Genomic DNA, 14723 nt, shown 5'->3' on the forward strand with positions numbered 1-14723 from the left:
GCTCAGAGCTGGTGGTCCATGGGCAGCTTCACAATAGGGAGAAGCCCCACAAGTGCTTGGAGTGTGGGAAGAGCTTCAGGCAGAGCAGCACCCTGATCAGCCACCAGATGATCCACACTGGGGAATGGCCCTACCAGTGTGGAGAGTGTGGGAAGGGCTTCAGCTGCAGCTCTGCCCTCATCATCCACCAACGCATCCACACTGGGGAGAGGCCCTATGAGTGTCCTGAGTGCCAGAAGAGGTTTCAGACCAGCTCCAGTCTCCTCCAGCACCAGCAGATTCACACAGAGGAGAGGCCCTTCCGCTGCCCTGGCTGTGGGAAGGGCTTCAAGCGCAACTCCACCCTCATCACCCACCAGCGCATCCACGCTGGGGAGAGGGCGAGGCCCTACGAGTGTCCCCAGTGTCAGAAGAGGTTTTACACCAACTCAGATCTCCTCCTGCATGAGCGGATTCACACGGATGAGAGGCCCTTCTGCTGCCCTGACTGTGGGATGGGCTTCAAGTGCAACTCCCACCTCATCAGGCACCAGCGGATCCACACCGGGGAGAAGCCCTATGAGTGTGGGGAATGTGGGATGAGCTTCAGCCAGAACTCTAACCTGATCTCCCACCAGAAGACCCACACCAGGGAACAACCCTATGAATGTGGGGAATGTGGGAAGAGCTTTAGGCAGAAGTCTCTCTTGATCTGCCACCAGAGGATCCACACTGGGGAAAGGCCATACAACTGTGGGGAATGTGGGATGACCTTTAGTAGGAAGCCCCAAACGATCATCCACCAAATGATCCACACAGGGGAGCAGCCCTACAAGTGCCCCGAGTGTGGGAAGAGGTTTCACACCAACTCTCAGCTCCTCCAGCACCAGCACATTCACACGGATGAGAGGCCCTTCCTCTGCCCTGACTGCGGGAAGGGCTTCAAGCACAACTCCACCCTCGTCACCCACCAGCGCATCCACACTGGGGAGAGGCCCTACGAGTGTCCCCAGTGTGGGAAGAGCTTCACCAGCAGCTCTCACTTGAGCAGACACCAACGGAGGCATCAGTAAAAGAAGCCCTGCACATGCCCCAACTTCAGGAACAGCTTCTTGCACCGCTTCAGCTTTATCCCCCATTGGAGACCCCACGTTGGTCAGAGCCTTTGTGATCCATGTTCCCCGTGATCCATGCTGGGAAGACACCTCTCCGTTTTGTTGCCCCTGCCAATGACATGATGTGGGATTGGAGAACATGAGGGTCTGGCCATGGCCCTGTCATTACATTCACTCCCACCTCAAGTCATTGCCAGGGGCAGGAAAGGGACTCTGTCTCTCTCTCCCTGAGGAGAAGGGTGTCCTTTCCAGACAGGAGGAAATACATTGCCAGGAAGAACTAGTTGTTGATGTTGTAGTTTTCTCTGTAAATAGTTTTACTTATCCCTTCTGTTATCAATATTGTTTCTGTTCCTGTTTGTTCTTTATCTCGTTGCTGTTCCCAATAAATTGTTCTTATCCCAGCCCAGGATCTTTGCCTTTTGTGCTTTCCATGGGAGGCGGGAGGGCAGCGAGGGCAGCGCGGTTTTAGCGGGAGCAGGAAATTGGGGAATCCCATTCCTGAAGCCCGGCCCATGTAAACCGAGCATCCCAGCTGGTGCCAGCCCTGGTGGCCATGGCAACCACCCCTGGCATGGGGTCTCCATGGAGCTGCCAAGGGACTGAGCATAGCAACAGGGGGCTGGGGATGGTTGCCATGGAAACTGCCCATAGCAACAGGGGGCTGGTGATGGTTGCCATGGAAACTGACCATAGCAACAGGGGGCTGGTGATAGTTGCCTGCTAAGGATCAGATTTGTCACAGGCCATCAGAGGGGTTCCATGGGGACTTTCCAAGAGTCTCCAGGCTGTTCCAGAGCTGCAATGTCACAGGCAGAGACAGGGGCTCCATGGAGACCTCCCAGGGCTTTCTGGGGATGGTAAAGAGCCCTGTGGTCAGAGGCAGTCACAGCCATTCCATGGTGACATCCCAGGAGTCCCCAGGCTGCCAAAGAGCTGGGATGTCCCAGACACTCACATGGGTTCCTGTCATGGGCACAGTGGGAGCTTCAGGCAACATTTATTAGAGAAGCTCCTGTTGGGTCACGAGGTGCAGAAACGATCTCCAATGCTCCCCATAAATCCCTAGATGTCACTGTTGTATCAGTGTTCCGTGCTTTCTTTCCAATGGAAAACAAGCATCCTTATCCTCCAGGTGTCCATGTCTGAAATTGGGATTCCACCTCCAAAATTCTGTATATCCAAAGGTTACTCCCAGGCACAATCTGCCAGTACCATCAAGCCTGGCTGGCCTTGGCCTCTGGTGACTGCCCCTGCAACACTGGGGCTGGGTCCTTCCCTTCCCATGGAGATCGCTGGGACACTGTGGGGACCTCATGGAACCAAGGGGATCATTGTGGCACCACTGGAGCCCATGGAACCAAGGGGCCATGGTGACACAGCGGGGCTTCATGGAACCCAGAGACCATTATGGCTCTGTGGGGCCTGATGGAACCATGGAGACCATTGGGACCCTTGAGGGCCTGGTGTCACCAAGGGGGCATTATGGCACCTCAGGGCCTCAGGGAAGCAAGGGACCATTGGGACACTGTGGGGCCCCATGGAACTGAGGGAACATTGAACAGGCCTGGCTGGCTTGGCCTCCCAGGGGCCACCTGACAGGTCTGGCTGATGTTGTGATGTCAAGGGCCGCCTCTCATCAGCTCTTGGAAACTGGGGCTCCGTGCTTTCCTTGCTATGGAAAACAACCGTCCCTCTTTTTAAATGTCCATTGCCAAAATTGGTATTCTCTCAAAAAATTTTCCTATATGCAAGGGTTTCTCTCAGAAAAAAAACCTGCCACTTCTGGCTGGCCTTGTCCTCTGGTGGTCACCTCTGTTCTGCCTGGCAAACACTGGGGCTCTGTTCCTTCCTTCCTACGGAAAAGAACCAACCTTCATGTCCATGGTCCATGGCCAAAATTAGAATTTGACCTCCCAAATTCCATATATCCAGACAAAAGTAGCAAGGACAGACAGGTCAGGCTGGCCATGTCTTCTGGTGATTTTTCTTACACTCTGAATTGAATGTTTTCATTTCAAAACACCTTAGAGAGGGCCCAGAGATCTCCCAAGGAGGTATTTTGAGGCCTCAGACACACGACCACTATATATGGACAAAGGAGCTCTGTGCTCTGTGCAGTTGTGGTGGTTTTGCATCACAGAAGTGATGTCCTAAGAGAAGCTGCTAGCAGTTTCCTCCATGTCTGACAAAAACATCAATCAGTAATTATCTTTGAGAATTGACAATCTGTTAAACCACTAAGGAAACTGTACACGGCTCTGTGAAGACACATGTTAAAGATGAGAAAGCCTGGGAGGGTCTCTTTCCCTTCTGGCTGGCACAGAGGTAACAAGGCTGACCCGGCCCCGTCTCAGCCAGGCCAGGCCGGGCGGCTCCTGCCGTGGGGCCGGGCCCCTTCCCAGGGACCCCGCCAGGCCCCATCGGCTGCCGGGCAGGGCAGGGGAGGCCGCGGGGCCGAGGCCGGGCCAGGCCATGGCTGCAGTTGGGAACATCTGGGCCCTGCTGAGCCCTGCCCCGCCGCCAGCCCGGGCCCAGCCAGGATCCGCCGGGCCCCAGGAGCAGCCCCGGGCCAGGCCGGCTCGGCCAAGATTCTGCCACCCTTGGGCTTCAGCCGCAAGCCCTGGGCAGGGGCAGGAGAAGCCATCGGCCCCCGGCCGTGCTGCTGCTGTGCTCTGGCCTGGCTGCTGAGATCCTGGCCCTGCCCCAGCGCGGCCCATCCTGACACAGCCCCAGCGCAGCCGCTGCAGAAACCTCCATCGTAAAACAGCTCCGGCCGCAAGCACCGAGCCCGGCCGGGGGCACGGAACCATCTGCAGGCCCCGGGTGAGATATGAACTCTTTCAGTGCTTCCATCCTCCCTCCAGTGAGAGAAAAGGACAACGTGCAGGCACAGAGAAGAGCAACATGAAGACACCGAGGTCAGTGAAGGGGAAGTTGAGCCCCAGATGGGAGGAATGAGGAGATGCCTTGATCTTGGGGCTGAAATCCTCTTGTAAAGCTATGGGGAAGGATGTAATTGATACATAAGACTCTCTTTTTCCCTATGACTAATTGAAAATATGGGTTGATGACCTGTTCAGCAAAAACCTCCATGCTAAAGTAAGCAAATGTTGAAGTAGCTCTGATCCCATGAGAAGTTTCAACAGAGAAAGAGAGAAGAGTAATGAGATCCTGTGGTATCAGGGAGAGAAGAAGAAGATCTCTGTTCTCAGAGATGAAGATGATTTCAGAAATAGATGAAGAGATTCTTTGCTCTTGAACAGCTCATCTTTAAACTCATACCCCATAAGCTGACATGGCCCATAAAAACAGCTGTGGGAAAAGCTGTGAAAAATGGGAGGGACTTCACGATTGCAGATTTTCTGGGCAGCTGCTCTTGGTGGGAATTGAGAGCCACGAGCAAATGTTTTTCTTATGGAGAAGTCTCCATAGCATGAAAGAGAGACTCCTCTCCCTAAGTGAACTGAAGAAAGACTGTTCTAGATGGTGTAAACTGACTGAAACTTTCAGGTTTTGTCTCCTTGCATTGTCAGTAAGAAAGAAAAGGTTGTAGGGAGAGGAGAAGTGTTCAGATTCTTATTACTCTTTCTTCTATTTACTGGTAATAAACTTTTCTATATACCCTTTTAAAATGTTGAGCCTACTTTGCCTTTCTCCTAATCCTATCTCACAGCAGGAAATGAGTAAATATATTCCAGTGAGTGCAATGGTAATTAGCCAACACTGATCCCACTGCACTAATAGATGCATTGGCTGAGAAATCTCAAATTAGCAAACCAAAATCACTCCAGATACATCCCTGATAAAATGCAATAGAGCAGAGGGAAATCAAGGCAAAGCCATGGTTTGTCAGGACTTGCTGCATCCCAATGAGCCCCGTGGTGCATTTGGAGCTGAGCCCTGGAACCTCAAGGCCTGAGAGGAGATTGCACAAACCTTTCCAGGAGTCAAAGTCAGAAGAAAACCCCAAAGTGTCTCAAAGCATGAATGGGTCCCACTGAGGTCCATCCCCAACACAGGCTCCTCATGGACTCCTTGGAGGAGAGAATTGGAGGCCAGGATGGCACAAAAACCTCCCAGAGTCTCAGTGTGGAAAGGAAATTCCAAACTACCTTAAAAAATTTGAGAAGCTCAAAGCATTACTGAGCACCACTGAGTGTCATACAAAGCTCTCCAGGGACTCATTAAAGCAGATAATTGGGGCCATGATTGCACAAACCTCTCACAGAGTCTGTATCAAAAGGGAAACACCAAGAACCTTAAAATAACTAAAGTACCTTGAAGCATTAATGAGCCCACTGAATGTTGTTACTGATAACGGCTCTCCAGAGACTCATTAAGCAGATAATTGGAGCCTGTAAATGCACAATCTTTCTTATAGAGTCTGTATCAAAAGGGAAAGGGGAAGTAGCTTAAAAAACTTAAGTACCCTGAAGTATTAATGAGTCCCAATCAATGCTGCAACAGGCAGAGAATCTCCAGGGACTAATTATAGCAGATAATTGGAGGCCATGATTGCACATACCTCTCAGAGACTCCAAGGCCAAAGCCAAAGCCAAAGTCCTTTGAAAAACCTGCAGTCCCTGCAGGGAGCATGAAGGAGCCCCCAGGGCCATTGCTGAGCAAGGCTCCCCAGGGACTCCTTGCAGCAGATCCTTGAGGCCACTGGGATGTGGGCTAGGGGGGGATGCTGAGGGCAGCACAAGGGGCTGACAGTGCCCAGCCTGGCTGGGGCTGTGCCAGGAGGCCCCAGGGCCTCAGCACAAGGTGTCTCCTCCCAGCCCTTGCTGGCACAGACCCTGCTGTGCCCCAGGGCACCAAGACTTGGCTTCTCTTTGTCCCCACCTGTCATCACTGCCTGCAGTTCTCTGCTCTGCCTGGGGCCTGGGGACACTTGCTCAGTCCTGTCCCTCTCTGGGACCCATTAAAAGTCCAAGAAAGTTTGGAGTTGGATTCTGCCTTGCAGTTCTGGAGAGGTTTCTTCAGCTCCCTCTCAGGGACTGATGTTCAGGGCCTGAGCACAAAGGCCCAGAGGCTGATTAAAGTCCTTGTGCTGTGTCTGTGCTGCTGAGCTGGGCTGGGCTCCTGGCACAGAGGCAGCTCCTGGTCACCAAGAAGAGCTTCAAAAGCACATTTCTCTGGATGAGCAGCTCTTCTGCCAGCCCAGCAGGGCTGGGGCACTGCCTGCAGCCAGCCCGGGCACAGCCCAGAGGCACAGAGAGCTTCAATCAGTCAGGGCTGGGAAGGGGCTGAGAAGTGCCTGGGGCACAATCACTGCCAGCCCTTGGCACAGGAACCTCTGGCTGCAGGACAGTGCAGCTGCAGCTCCTGGAGCCATCTCCTCAAGCTGGAACATGCCAATGCCTGCAGAGCCTGTGAGTACATTCTCTGCTTGTCTCTTGTGCAGAGCAGCCAGGGGTGCTCAGAGCTGTTCTGCAGAGCAGGGTCCTGCAGCCCAGGGCGCTGTGCTGGGGCAGGGACTCTGCTGCCTGCCAGGGACAGCTCTCAGCCAGCCCTGGCAGCTGCTCCCAGCACTGGGGCACAAGATCTGGGTGGGAGGAGACAGCTGGTGAGGCTTGGAAGTGTTCTCCTTGTGTGGGGAGGATGCTGCATTGTTCAGGACTGCTCCCAGCATGGCATTTCACTGCAGAACATTTCCAAGTAGATTATACAGGGAGAAGAGCAAGGCAGGGACTGAATAAAAGGGAAAATCCTGCTTTTTTAATCTACTGCTCTGGGTTGCTGGGATGGGAAATTGCCCATAGATATTAATCTCTCAGTTCAGGCTGAGATAAAAAAAAAATAAAATTTCTCTCAGATATGAATAAATTGGGCAGTGACAGAAATCAGCCCTTAGAGGCAGCATCAGAGCCACTTTTCCAGCCTCCTCAGGGTTGCTCTGACGTTGCCATCAGAGCCTGCAGAGCCAGAGCTGCCCCTGGGCAGTGCCTGAGCTGGGAGGGCTCTGCAGGGCAGAGCTGAGCCCCCAGGGCTGGGCTGGGCTTTGGCAGCACTGGCAGGGCCCAGCCCTGGGCACAGGGAAGCAGCTGCTGGCAGGGACAGCTCCAGGCAGCAGAGCCCTGGGCAGGCAGTGGGGGGAAAGTGCCCCCAGGCTGTGCTGGGATATTTCAAGTCCTCTCCAAACCCAACTATTCCATGATTACTTTTCTTACAGATCCCCATGCAAAGGCACAGCAAATGTCCAACAGCAGCTCCATCAGGCACTTCCTGCTGCTGGCATTGGCAGACACACGGCAGCTGCAGCTCCTGCACTTCTGCCTCTTGCTGGGCATCTCCCTGGCTGCCCTCCTGGGCAATGGCCTCATCATCAGCGCCGTAGCCTGCGGCCACCACCTGCACACGCCCATGTTCTTCTTCCTGCTCAACCTGGCCCTCACTGACCTGGGCTCCATCTGCACCACTGTCCCCAAAGCCATGCACAATTCCCTCTGGGACACCAGCAACATCTCCTACACTGCATGTGCTGCTCAGCTCTTTTTCTTTCTCTTCTTTATTGTAGCAGAGTTTTGCCTCCTGACCATCATGTGCTACGACCGCTACGTGTCCATCTGCAAACCCCTGCACTAGGGGACCCTCCTGGGAAGCAGAGCTTGTGCCCACATGGCAGCAGCTGCCTGGGCCAGTGCCTTTCTCTATTCACTGCTGCATACAGCCAATACATTTTCCCTGCCCCTGTGCCATGGCAATGCCCTGGGCCAGTTCTTCTGTGAAATCCCACAGATCCTCAAGCTCTCCTGCTCCAAATCCTATCTCAGGGAACTTCGGCTTCTTGTAGTTACTGCTAGTTTATCATTTGGTTGTTTTGTGTTCATTGTTTTCTCCTATGTGCAGATCTTCAGGGCTGTGCTGAGGATCCCCTCTGAGCAGGGACGGCACAAAGCCTTTTCCACCTGCCTCCCTCACCTGGCCGTGCTCTCTCTATTCCTCAGCACTATTATCTTTGCTCACCTGAAGCCCCCCTCCATGTCCTCGCCATCCCTGGATCTGGCCCTGTCAGTTCTGTACTCGGTGGTGCCCCCAGCCCTGAATCCCCTCATCTACAGCCTGAGGAACCAGGAGCTCAAGGCTGCAGTGTGGAGACTGATGACTGGATGCTTTCAGAAACATTAAACTGCTGGCCAATTTCTGCGAATCACTTGTGATAAAAGTAATATTTGATTCTTCTTGTTCATTTAATTTTGGAGGTTATTTTCCTTTCTTTTAGTATTTTCATATTTTCCACAAAGAAATGTCATTGTTTGTGCCATTTCTCATTTTGTTTTCCTCCACCTTCCCTGTGGCCAAAAACTGTGTCAGTGAGGGGTTGTGCTCTCAATGGCTTTAGAGAAACTAATGGATCTCCAAGCAAAGTTTTCTGAAGTGATCCCCCTTGTCTTGCCTTCTCTGGGGCTGCAGCAGCAATGTCTGTGTGCAGAGCTGGGGCAGATCAGTGCTGGCCCAGCAGCTGTGCCCAGCAGCAGCAGCACTTGGTGTTGCCAGTGCTGCTGCCGTGGCCCTGCCCCGCTGCCCTGGTGGCCCTGGTGTTGCTGCAGGGCCTGAGTGCTCTCGGGGCCGGGCACAGCCCTGGGGGTGGCAGTGCCGGGGCTGCAGCAGGGACAGGCCATGGGCACTGCTGGGGCAGCGCTGACGCCTCAGGCCAGGCCCTGGGGGCTCCAGGCTCCTTGCCCAGGCTCTCTCAAGAACACGGCCAGGCCAATGCTCAGCACAGAAACCCTCGTGAGCAGCCCCAGGCTGGCCGTGGGCAGGCTGGGGGCAAACAGCATGGCTGGGGCTCTGCAAGGGCCCTGGGGCAGACGGGAAGGAGCAGCAGAGCAGGGGCTGATCCATGCCCAGTGCGCTGCACAGCCCAGGGCAGCGTCCCAGAGCGTCCTCATGCAGCTGCCAACAACATCCCCCCTCTGCAGCCCTGGCCTCTCCCCCAGCTCACACAGGTGCCCCATCCTTGCAGGCACAGACACGGCAGCACTGCCTCAGCAGCCCCTGTTTGCATTGCACACAGCAGGGCCAGCACCCCCATGCTGTTGCTGTGGGGACATGAACCTGAGGGAGCACAAATGCCATCAGCCCCTGGGGCCAGCAAGGCCTGGGGGACACCAGGGAAACCACTCAGCTTTGTCCTGGCCTCTGCACTCAGCCAGAAAGTTTGTTCCCATCAGCTGGGAGTTTCCTGTGCCACTGCAGATGCTGTTGCTCAGAGCCAGGGCTGCCTGGCAGACACCCCCAAACTTCCCTGAGCATTTCCTTGGCTTCACCTTTAATTTCTTTACTCTTCCTGATACGAATTTCTTCCTCTTGCCCACCCCAGGGGGCCCAGAACTGGACACAGCACTTGCGGTGCTGCCCAACCAGTGCCCAGCACAGGGGAAGAATCCCTGCCCTGCTCCTGCTGGCCACACCATTCCTGATCCATAGAAGTGCCAGGGTTTGGACGAGGGAAATGGTGGGGAGGGTATGGGGACAAAGTGTTATTGATTGTCAGCCAGGAAGGGTCTTCTTCTTCATATCTATTCAAACTCAATTAGAAGCTGCTGAGAATCAATATCAAGTGAGGATAGCTGATATCCATCTATAAACAGGAAAAGGAAACAGGACAAACCATTCTCTCGCATTGTTTTCGATATAGTACATTCACTTTGAATAGAGTTCTCAAATCAGTCTAAATACCAGAGAAGAACTGAAAATTTGAATTATTCCCTGGGTCTTTTCTTGTTTGGGCATTTTGAGCAAATGTTTAGGAGCCTTTCTCACTGAATTCCTGAACTGAAGACCTCCAAAAAGAATCGGGCTCTGGAGTATTAAAATTCATCAGCAACCTCCAAGTGGCTGAAGATCCATCCCCATGAGAGCAGAAATGGGCAGAATGAACAGAAATGGGCACAGCTTTGTGGCTGCCCCAGCTTTGGCATGGGCCCTGGGCCTGGAGCAGGAGCAGCTCTTGAGGGCCCCAAGGCCGGGGCTCTTGTGCTGCCCTGGGCAGATGGGATGGCAGCAGGGGCTGCAGAGCTCTCAGCACCTCAGCCAGAGGGAGCAGGGTGAGATGAAGGACTACATTTTGTTCGTCACGAAAAAGAGACCAGTGTGTTACAAGAGTTGTCTGCTGACTATTTCTGTACTACTTCATGAGATATGAGCTACAAGGATACCAGGGAAGGGGTTGCAGGAGCCCACACATAGTCCCACCCAGCAAATGGTACAAACAGATAACTAACAGAAATAACGACCAGAGAAAGGCTGGGGAAAGGGCAGGGGCAGATTAACACCCAGCAGGGAAACCTTTCCCGCTGACAAATGGTACAAGCAGATAACTCACAGAGATAATGACCAGGGAAAAGCTGGGGAAGGGGCAGGGGCAGATAAACAGTCTGCAAGGCAGGATATTTGCTTGCTTAAGCTTGATAGAGCACAGTTTGCAAGGCAGGCTGAAGCTTGATAGGGCACATATTGCGTTAATCATAAGATTTTGGTAATTTTCCACGGAGAAGTCACCAAATAAAGACATAGGGTGAAGAAGACGCAGCTGAGGAAGACTCCGCAGCCTTTTATCACGGACCACCAGGAGACAGAAGGATGACCCTCTAGCAACAACCAGCACAGGCGCAGAGAACTCCGAGATAACATGGACTCCTGAAGGATGGAGAGGATAAAAGGACTGAATCAGAAACTAGTTGGTGCGGCAGTAGGTGGAGCGCAGACTCCCCTGTCGCCCAGCACTGAGCCTTTGCTTACGTAGTATAGTTGCTTCAATAATTAATAAATTCTTTGATTGGAAATTACTCGTTTTGAGTCAATTTTATAACAATTTGGTGCCGTGACTCGGATGAGAGTTTGGATCGGGTAGGATCTACCCAGAGTGGGGGGCGCCTCATCCAGTGCTTTCTGGGTGGCCCCTCTGGGAGAACCTCCGCCACTCTCACCGACAACCCTAAAATATATACTAGTAAGCAAACGGGACAAATTATACCGGTGAACCCCTTAATAATCTGTGCACGGAGTCTGGACGAAGACGCAGGACGCGTAAGTATAAAAGGGAATCCGTTCGGGCGGGGTTGGGATCCCGGAGTGTGGCGGTGGACAAGTGTGAATGAGAGGAGGGCCGGCAGCCGGACTCTCCAAGTGAGTGCGGACCCTTGAGTAGTGCGGTTCCTGCAGACCCGCGAGGGCTCGGGCCACGAAAAAGGGGAAGTGAAAGGAATTTGAGAGTGAAAGAAGGCACTCCGGATGAATGGGGCAGGGGAAAAGCAAGACCCCAACCTAAGTCAAACTCCCCCCCATTCCAAGGGACAATCCCCTAGGATTTATGCTTAGTAATTGGAAGCATTACCCGGGGACCGAGACTAAGGATAGGGCCAGAATGATACATTATTGCATGGAAGTATGGGGTGGGAAAGAGATTTCAAAAAAAAAAGTTTTTTGGCCCGTGTTTGGATCATCTGAAGACTGGGTTCGACAGGACTTGAACCTATGGGTAAATTCTAAAGAGCCCTTCTCGCAAGAGGAGAGTGATTATGCCAAAATATGGGTAGCAAGACCCGAAGTGTATGTTTTCCAATTAAGAGAAGGGAAAGGGGATCCGGACAAAAAGGGGAAGAGGGACAATCATTTGGGCGACTTAATTATAGCACCACCCCCATATGTCCCACCGCTAGCACCCAATGCCCCACCACCTCCACAACCACCTGCACCAAACAATGATAAAGAGGGTAACCAAGGGGAGGTTAACCAAACCGGTTACCAAGGCCCGATTACAAGGAGCCGCAGTAGGGTTGAGACGGGGCTATTCCCTCTACGGGAGATGCCCATGGGTGGACCACAGGCGGGTATAGGATTTATTACTGTCCCCTTGAGTTCGGCAGATGTACGAGACTTTAAGAAGGACATGGGATATTTATTAGAGGACACTTTTGGGGTAGCCGAGAGGGTCGACCAGTTCTTAGGACCAAACATCTATACCTGGGAAGAAATGCAGTCCATTTTGGGCATTCTGTTCTCTACTGAAGAACGGAATATGATAAGAAGGGAAGGAATGCGTATTTGGGACACGCAGCATGTCCAAGGCCCGGCTGCGGACACTAAATGGCCCCTACAGAACCCCCATTGAGACCACCAAAATGCGGCACATAGATTACTGACTAAGATACATCAAAAAAAACCAAACCAAAACAAAACAAAACAAAAAAAAAAACCAACACATTGGGGATCACAGGGACTGGTAGATTATTTTGCTGCAAAGTATGTGAGTGTGGGAATCTGGGACATTGCCAAACAAGTAACCAGAGGATGCCTAATTTGCTTACAAGTAAATAGAAAAAAAAAATTTGAGAAAATTACCGGAGGGAGGCCGACCGCTAGCGAAAAGGCCTTTCTCCCACATTCAGATAGATTTCACCGAGCTCCCCAAAGTAGGGAGAACCAAATATTTATTGGTCTTGATGGACCACCTAACACATTTTGTGGAAGCCTTCCCAACCGTAAGAGAAACAGCCAAAGTAGTTACGAAAATATTGATGGAAGAGATAATCCCGAGATATGGGGTCCCAGAAGTCATTGACTCAGATAGAGGGCCGCATTTTATTTCCCAAATTACCCAAAACTTAGCAACAGCTCTGGGCATACGGTGGGAACAACATGCCCCCTGGCATCCCCAGAGCTCTGGACGAGTTAAACGAATGAATGGGGAAATCAAAAAGCAATTGACCAAACTGGTAGCAGAAACCAATTTGACCTGGGTTAAATGTATTCCTCTAGCGTTGCTAAATATAAGAACAAGACCTAGAGCTGATTTAGGGGTATCACCCTTTGAAATGATGTATGGGATGCCGTATAACCTAGAAAATCCTAACGAACATCCTGTCATTAATGACACATGTACACAAAAATATTTGGTGGAATTGACAAAGTACAGAAAGGCATTATGGGAAAAAGGTATGTTAGCACAACGGCCTCCTTTAGATTTTATCTTACACCAGGTACAGCCAGGAGATTGGGTGCTCGTGAAAAGCTGGAAAGAAAACCCCTTGACTCCAAGGTGGGAAGGACCGTTCCAAGTACTCCTCAGCACAGAAGCAGCCATACGAACCGCTGAAAAAGGATAGACTCATGCTAGTCGCATAAAAGGACCGGTAAAACCCCCTCACAGCTGGGAGGTTTGCAGTCTCCCGGGAGAAACCAAATTAAAGCTGAAACGAACTGATAAATGATTTGGATAGTAATCTGGGTTGGAGATAACCATTATCTCCAAACCCACCTAATAGGGAATCGGGAGGCTCTTGGATATTGCAAACTCTTAGAGGACGAGTTAAGAAAGCCCTACTTTAAGTCCCCGAGATTAGAACATAAAGGGCACCCATGGAAGGGGGAAAAAGCACAAAACAAAGATATAAGGTTAAAGTGTAACTGGTTAGATTGTGACTGTCACCCCCTTGTATGCTTTTCCTGTAAATTGTGTCACGAACCTTGGTGGTCTCATTGTCGGAGTGGTAGAACACCTAGGGGAATTTGCACGCCGTGCTATGAGAAAGAGAGGAGACTAACTTCTATCATTCTTAGTAGCAGAGTTGCTACGGGGGAGGTAAAGCTTGGATCTGACGAGTGGTGGGAAACCTTTTCCAAAGGGGTAAATCCTGATCGGTTCTGCTACCACCCTAACGAACCGATCCCCTTTCTCCTGGACATCCTGGAAGTGGTGTGTCAGAAGAAAGCCCCCAATTTGTGGCGTGACCTCTCATTAATAAAAGCTAATAACTGGGCTGCCAGTGCTAAAAAAGTGGAAACGGGAGGTTTATCCGGCTCCTGAAGAATACCTCTGCTGCTGAGAAGATGGTAAACCCCGAGGCTCGCAGCAACCGAGTCGTCAGGCGAGGCAGAGAGGTAATAACCAGTGGAGTCCGTCGGAAGCCTCGACCCCCATATGGGATGTCCAGGAAATGTTGGCCGTCCTGCCCCAGGATTGGTAACCCACCACTGGGGAAACCAAAGGTAAAATTTAACCTGAGCTCCGACAATGACAGCCCCAAATTACAAGCCTTAATTCTTTTCTGGTGCATTGTAACAAGTTCAGGGGCAGAAGGGTATTCACATCAACCCTTCAAATGGTCACTGATTAGATGGGAAGACCAGTATGTTATCCAGACCAAAATCACATCTGGCGCACCCAGCTTTTTATGTACTTTGTGTGATTTAATACCTGTAAATCCATGTTTAAATCAGTTTGGATATTATTTTTGTCCAAGCTTAAACCCGGGAAAAGGGTATTGTAACTATCCAGGACACTTTTACTGTGCTTATTGGGACTGTGTATCAGTAAGCTCCTTTGGGGGGAACGAGGACGGGTTTATCAGAACTGGATGGGGTCCATACGGGTGTACACAGCCCACTTCCACATATACCCAGAAAGAAGGAGGGTTAGATGGAACATGCAATATGATTTACATTAATGTGACAAAACCACATGACCAAGTCTGGTTATTAGGGAAAATGTGGGGAGCCCGATTATGGGAACCAGGGACAGACAGAGGGGGGCACTTTATGATCCAAAAGACAACCGTGCCACACGACCCCGAACCAATTGGACCAAACCAGGCGATAGCTGGAGAACTAATGCTAGGA

The 14723-nt window shown here is 51.7% G+C and overlaps 1 protein-coding gene across 1 annotated transcript in view; it reads left to right on the forward strand.

Moving 5' to 3' along the window:
* Window positions 1-494: 494 nt before the first annotated feature.
* The window catches only part of LOC143692713 (uncharacterized), a 452855-nt gene continuing 438626 nt past the window's right edge, over window positions 495-14723 (forward strand). The window contains 1 exon segment of the mRNA XM_077172954.1: window positions 495-993. Coding sequence (XP_077029069.1) covers window positions 495-993 — 499 coding nt within the window.

This window comes from Agelaius phoeniceus, assembly GCF_051311805.1.
Source record: "Agelaius phoeniceus isolate bAgePho1 chromosome W unlocalized genomic scaffold, bAgePho1.hap1 SUPER_W_unloc_2, whole genome shotgun sequence".
Classification (NCBI taxonomy): domain Eukaryota; kingdom Metazoa; phylum Chordata; class Aves; order Passeriformes; family Icteridae; genus Agelaius; species Agelaius phoeniceus.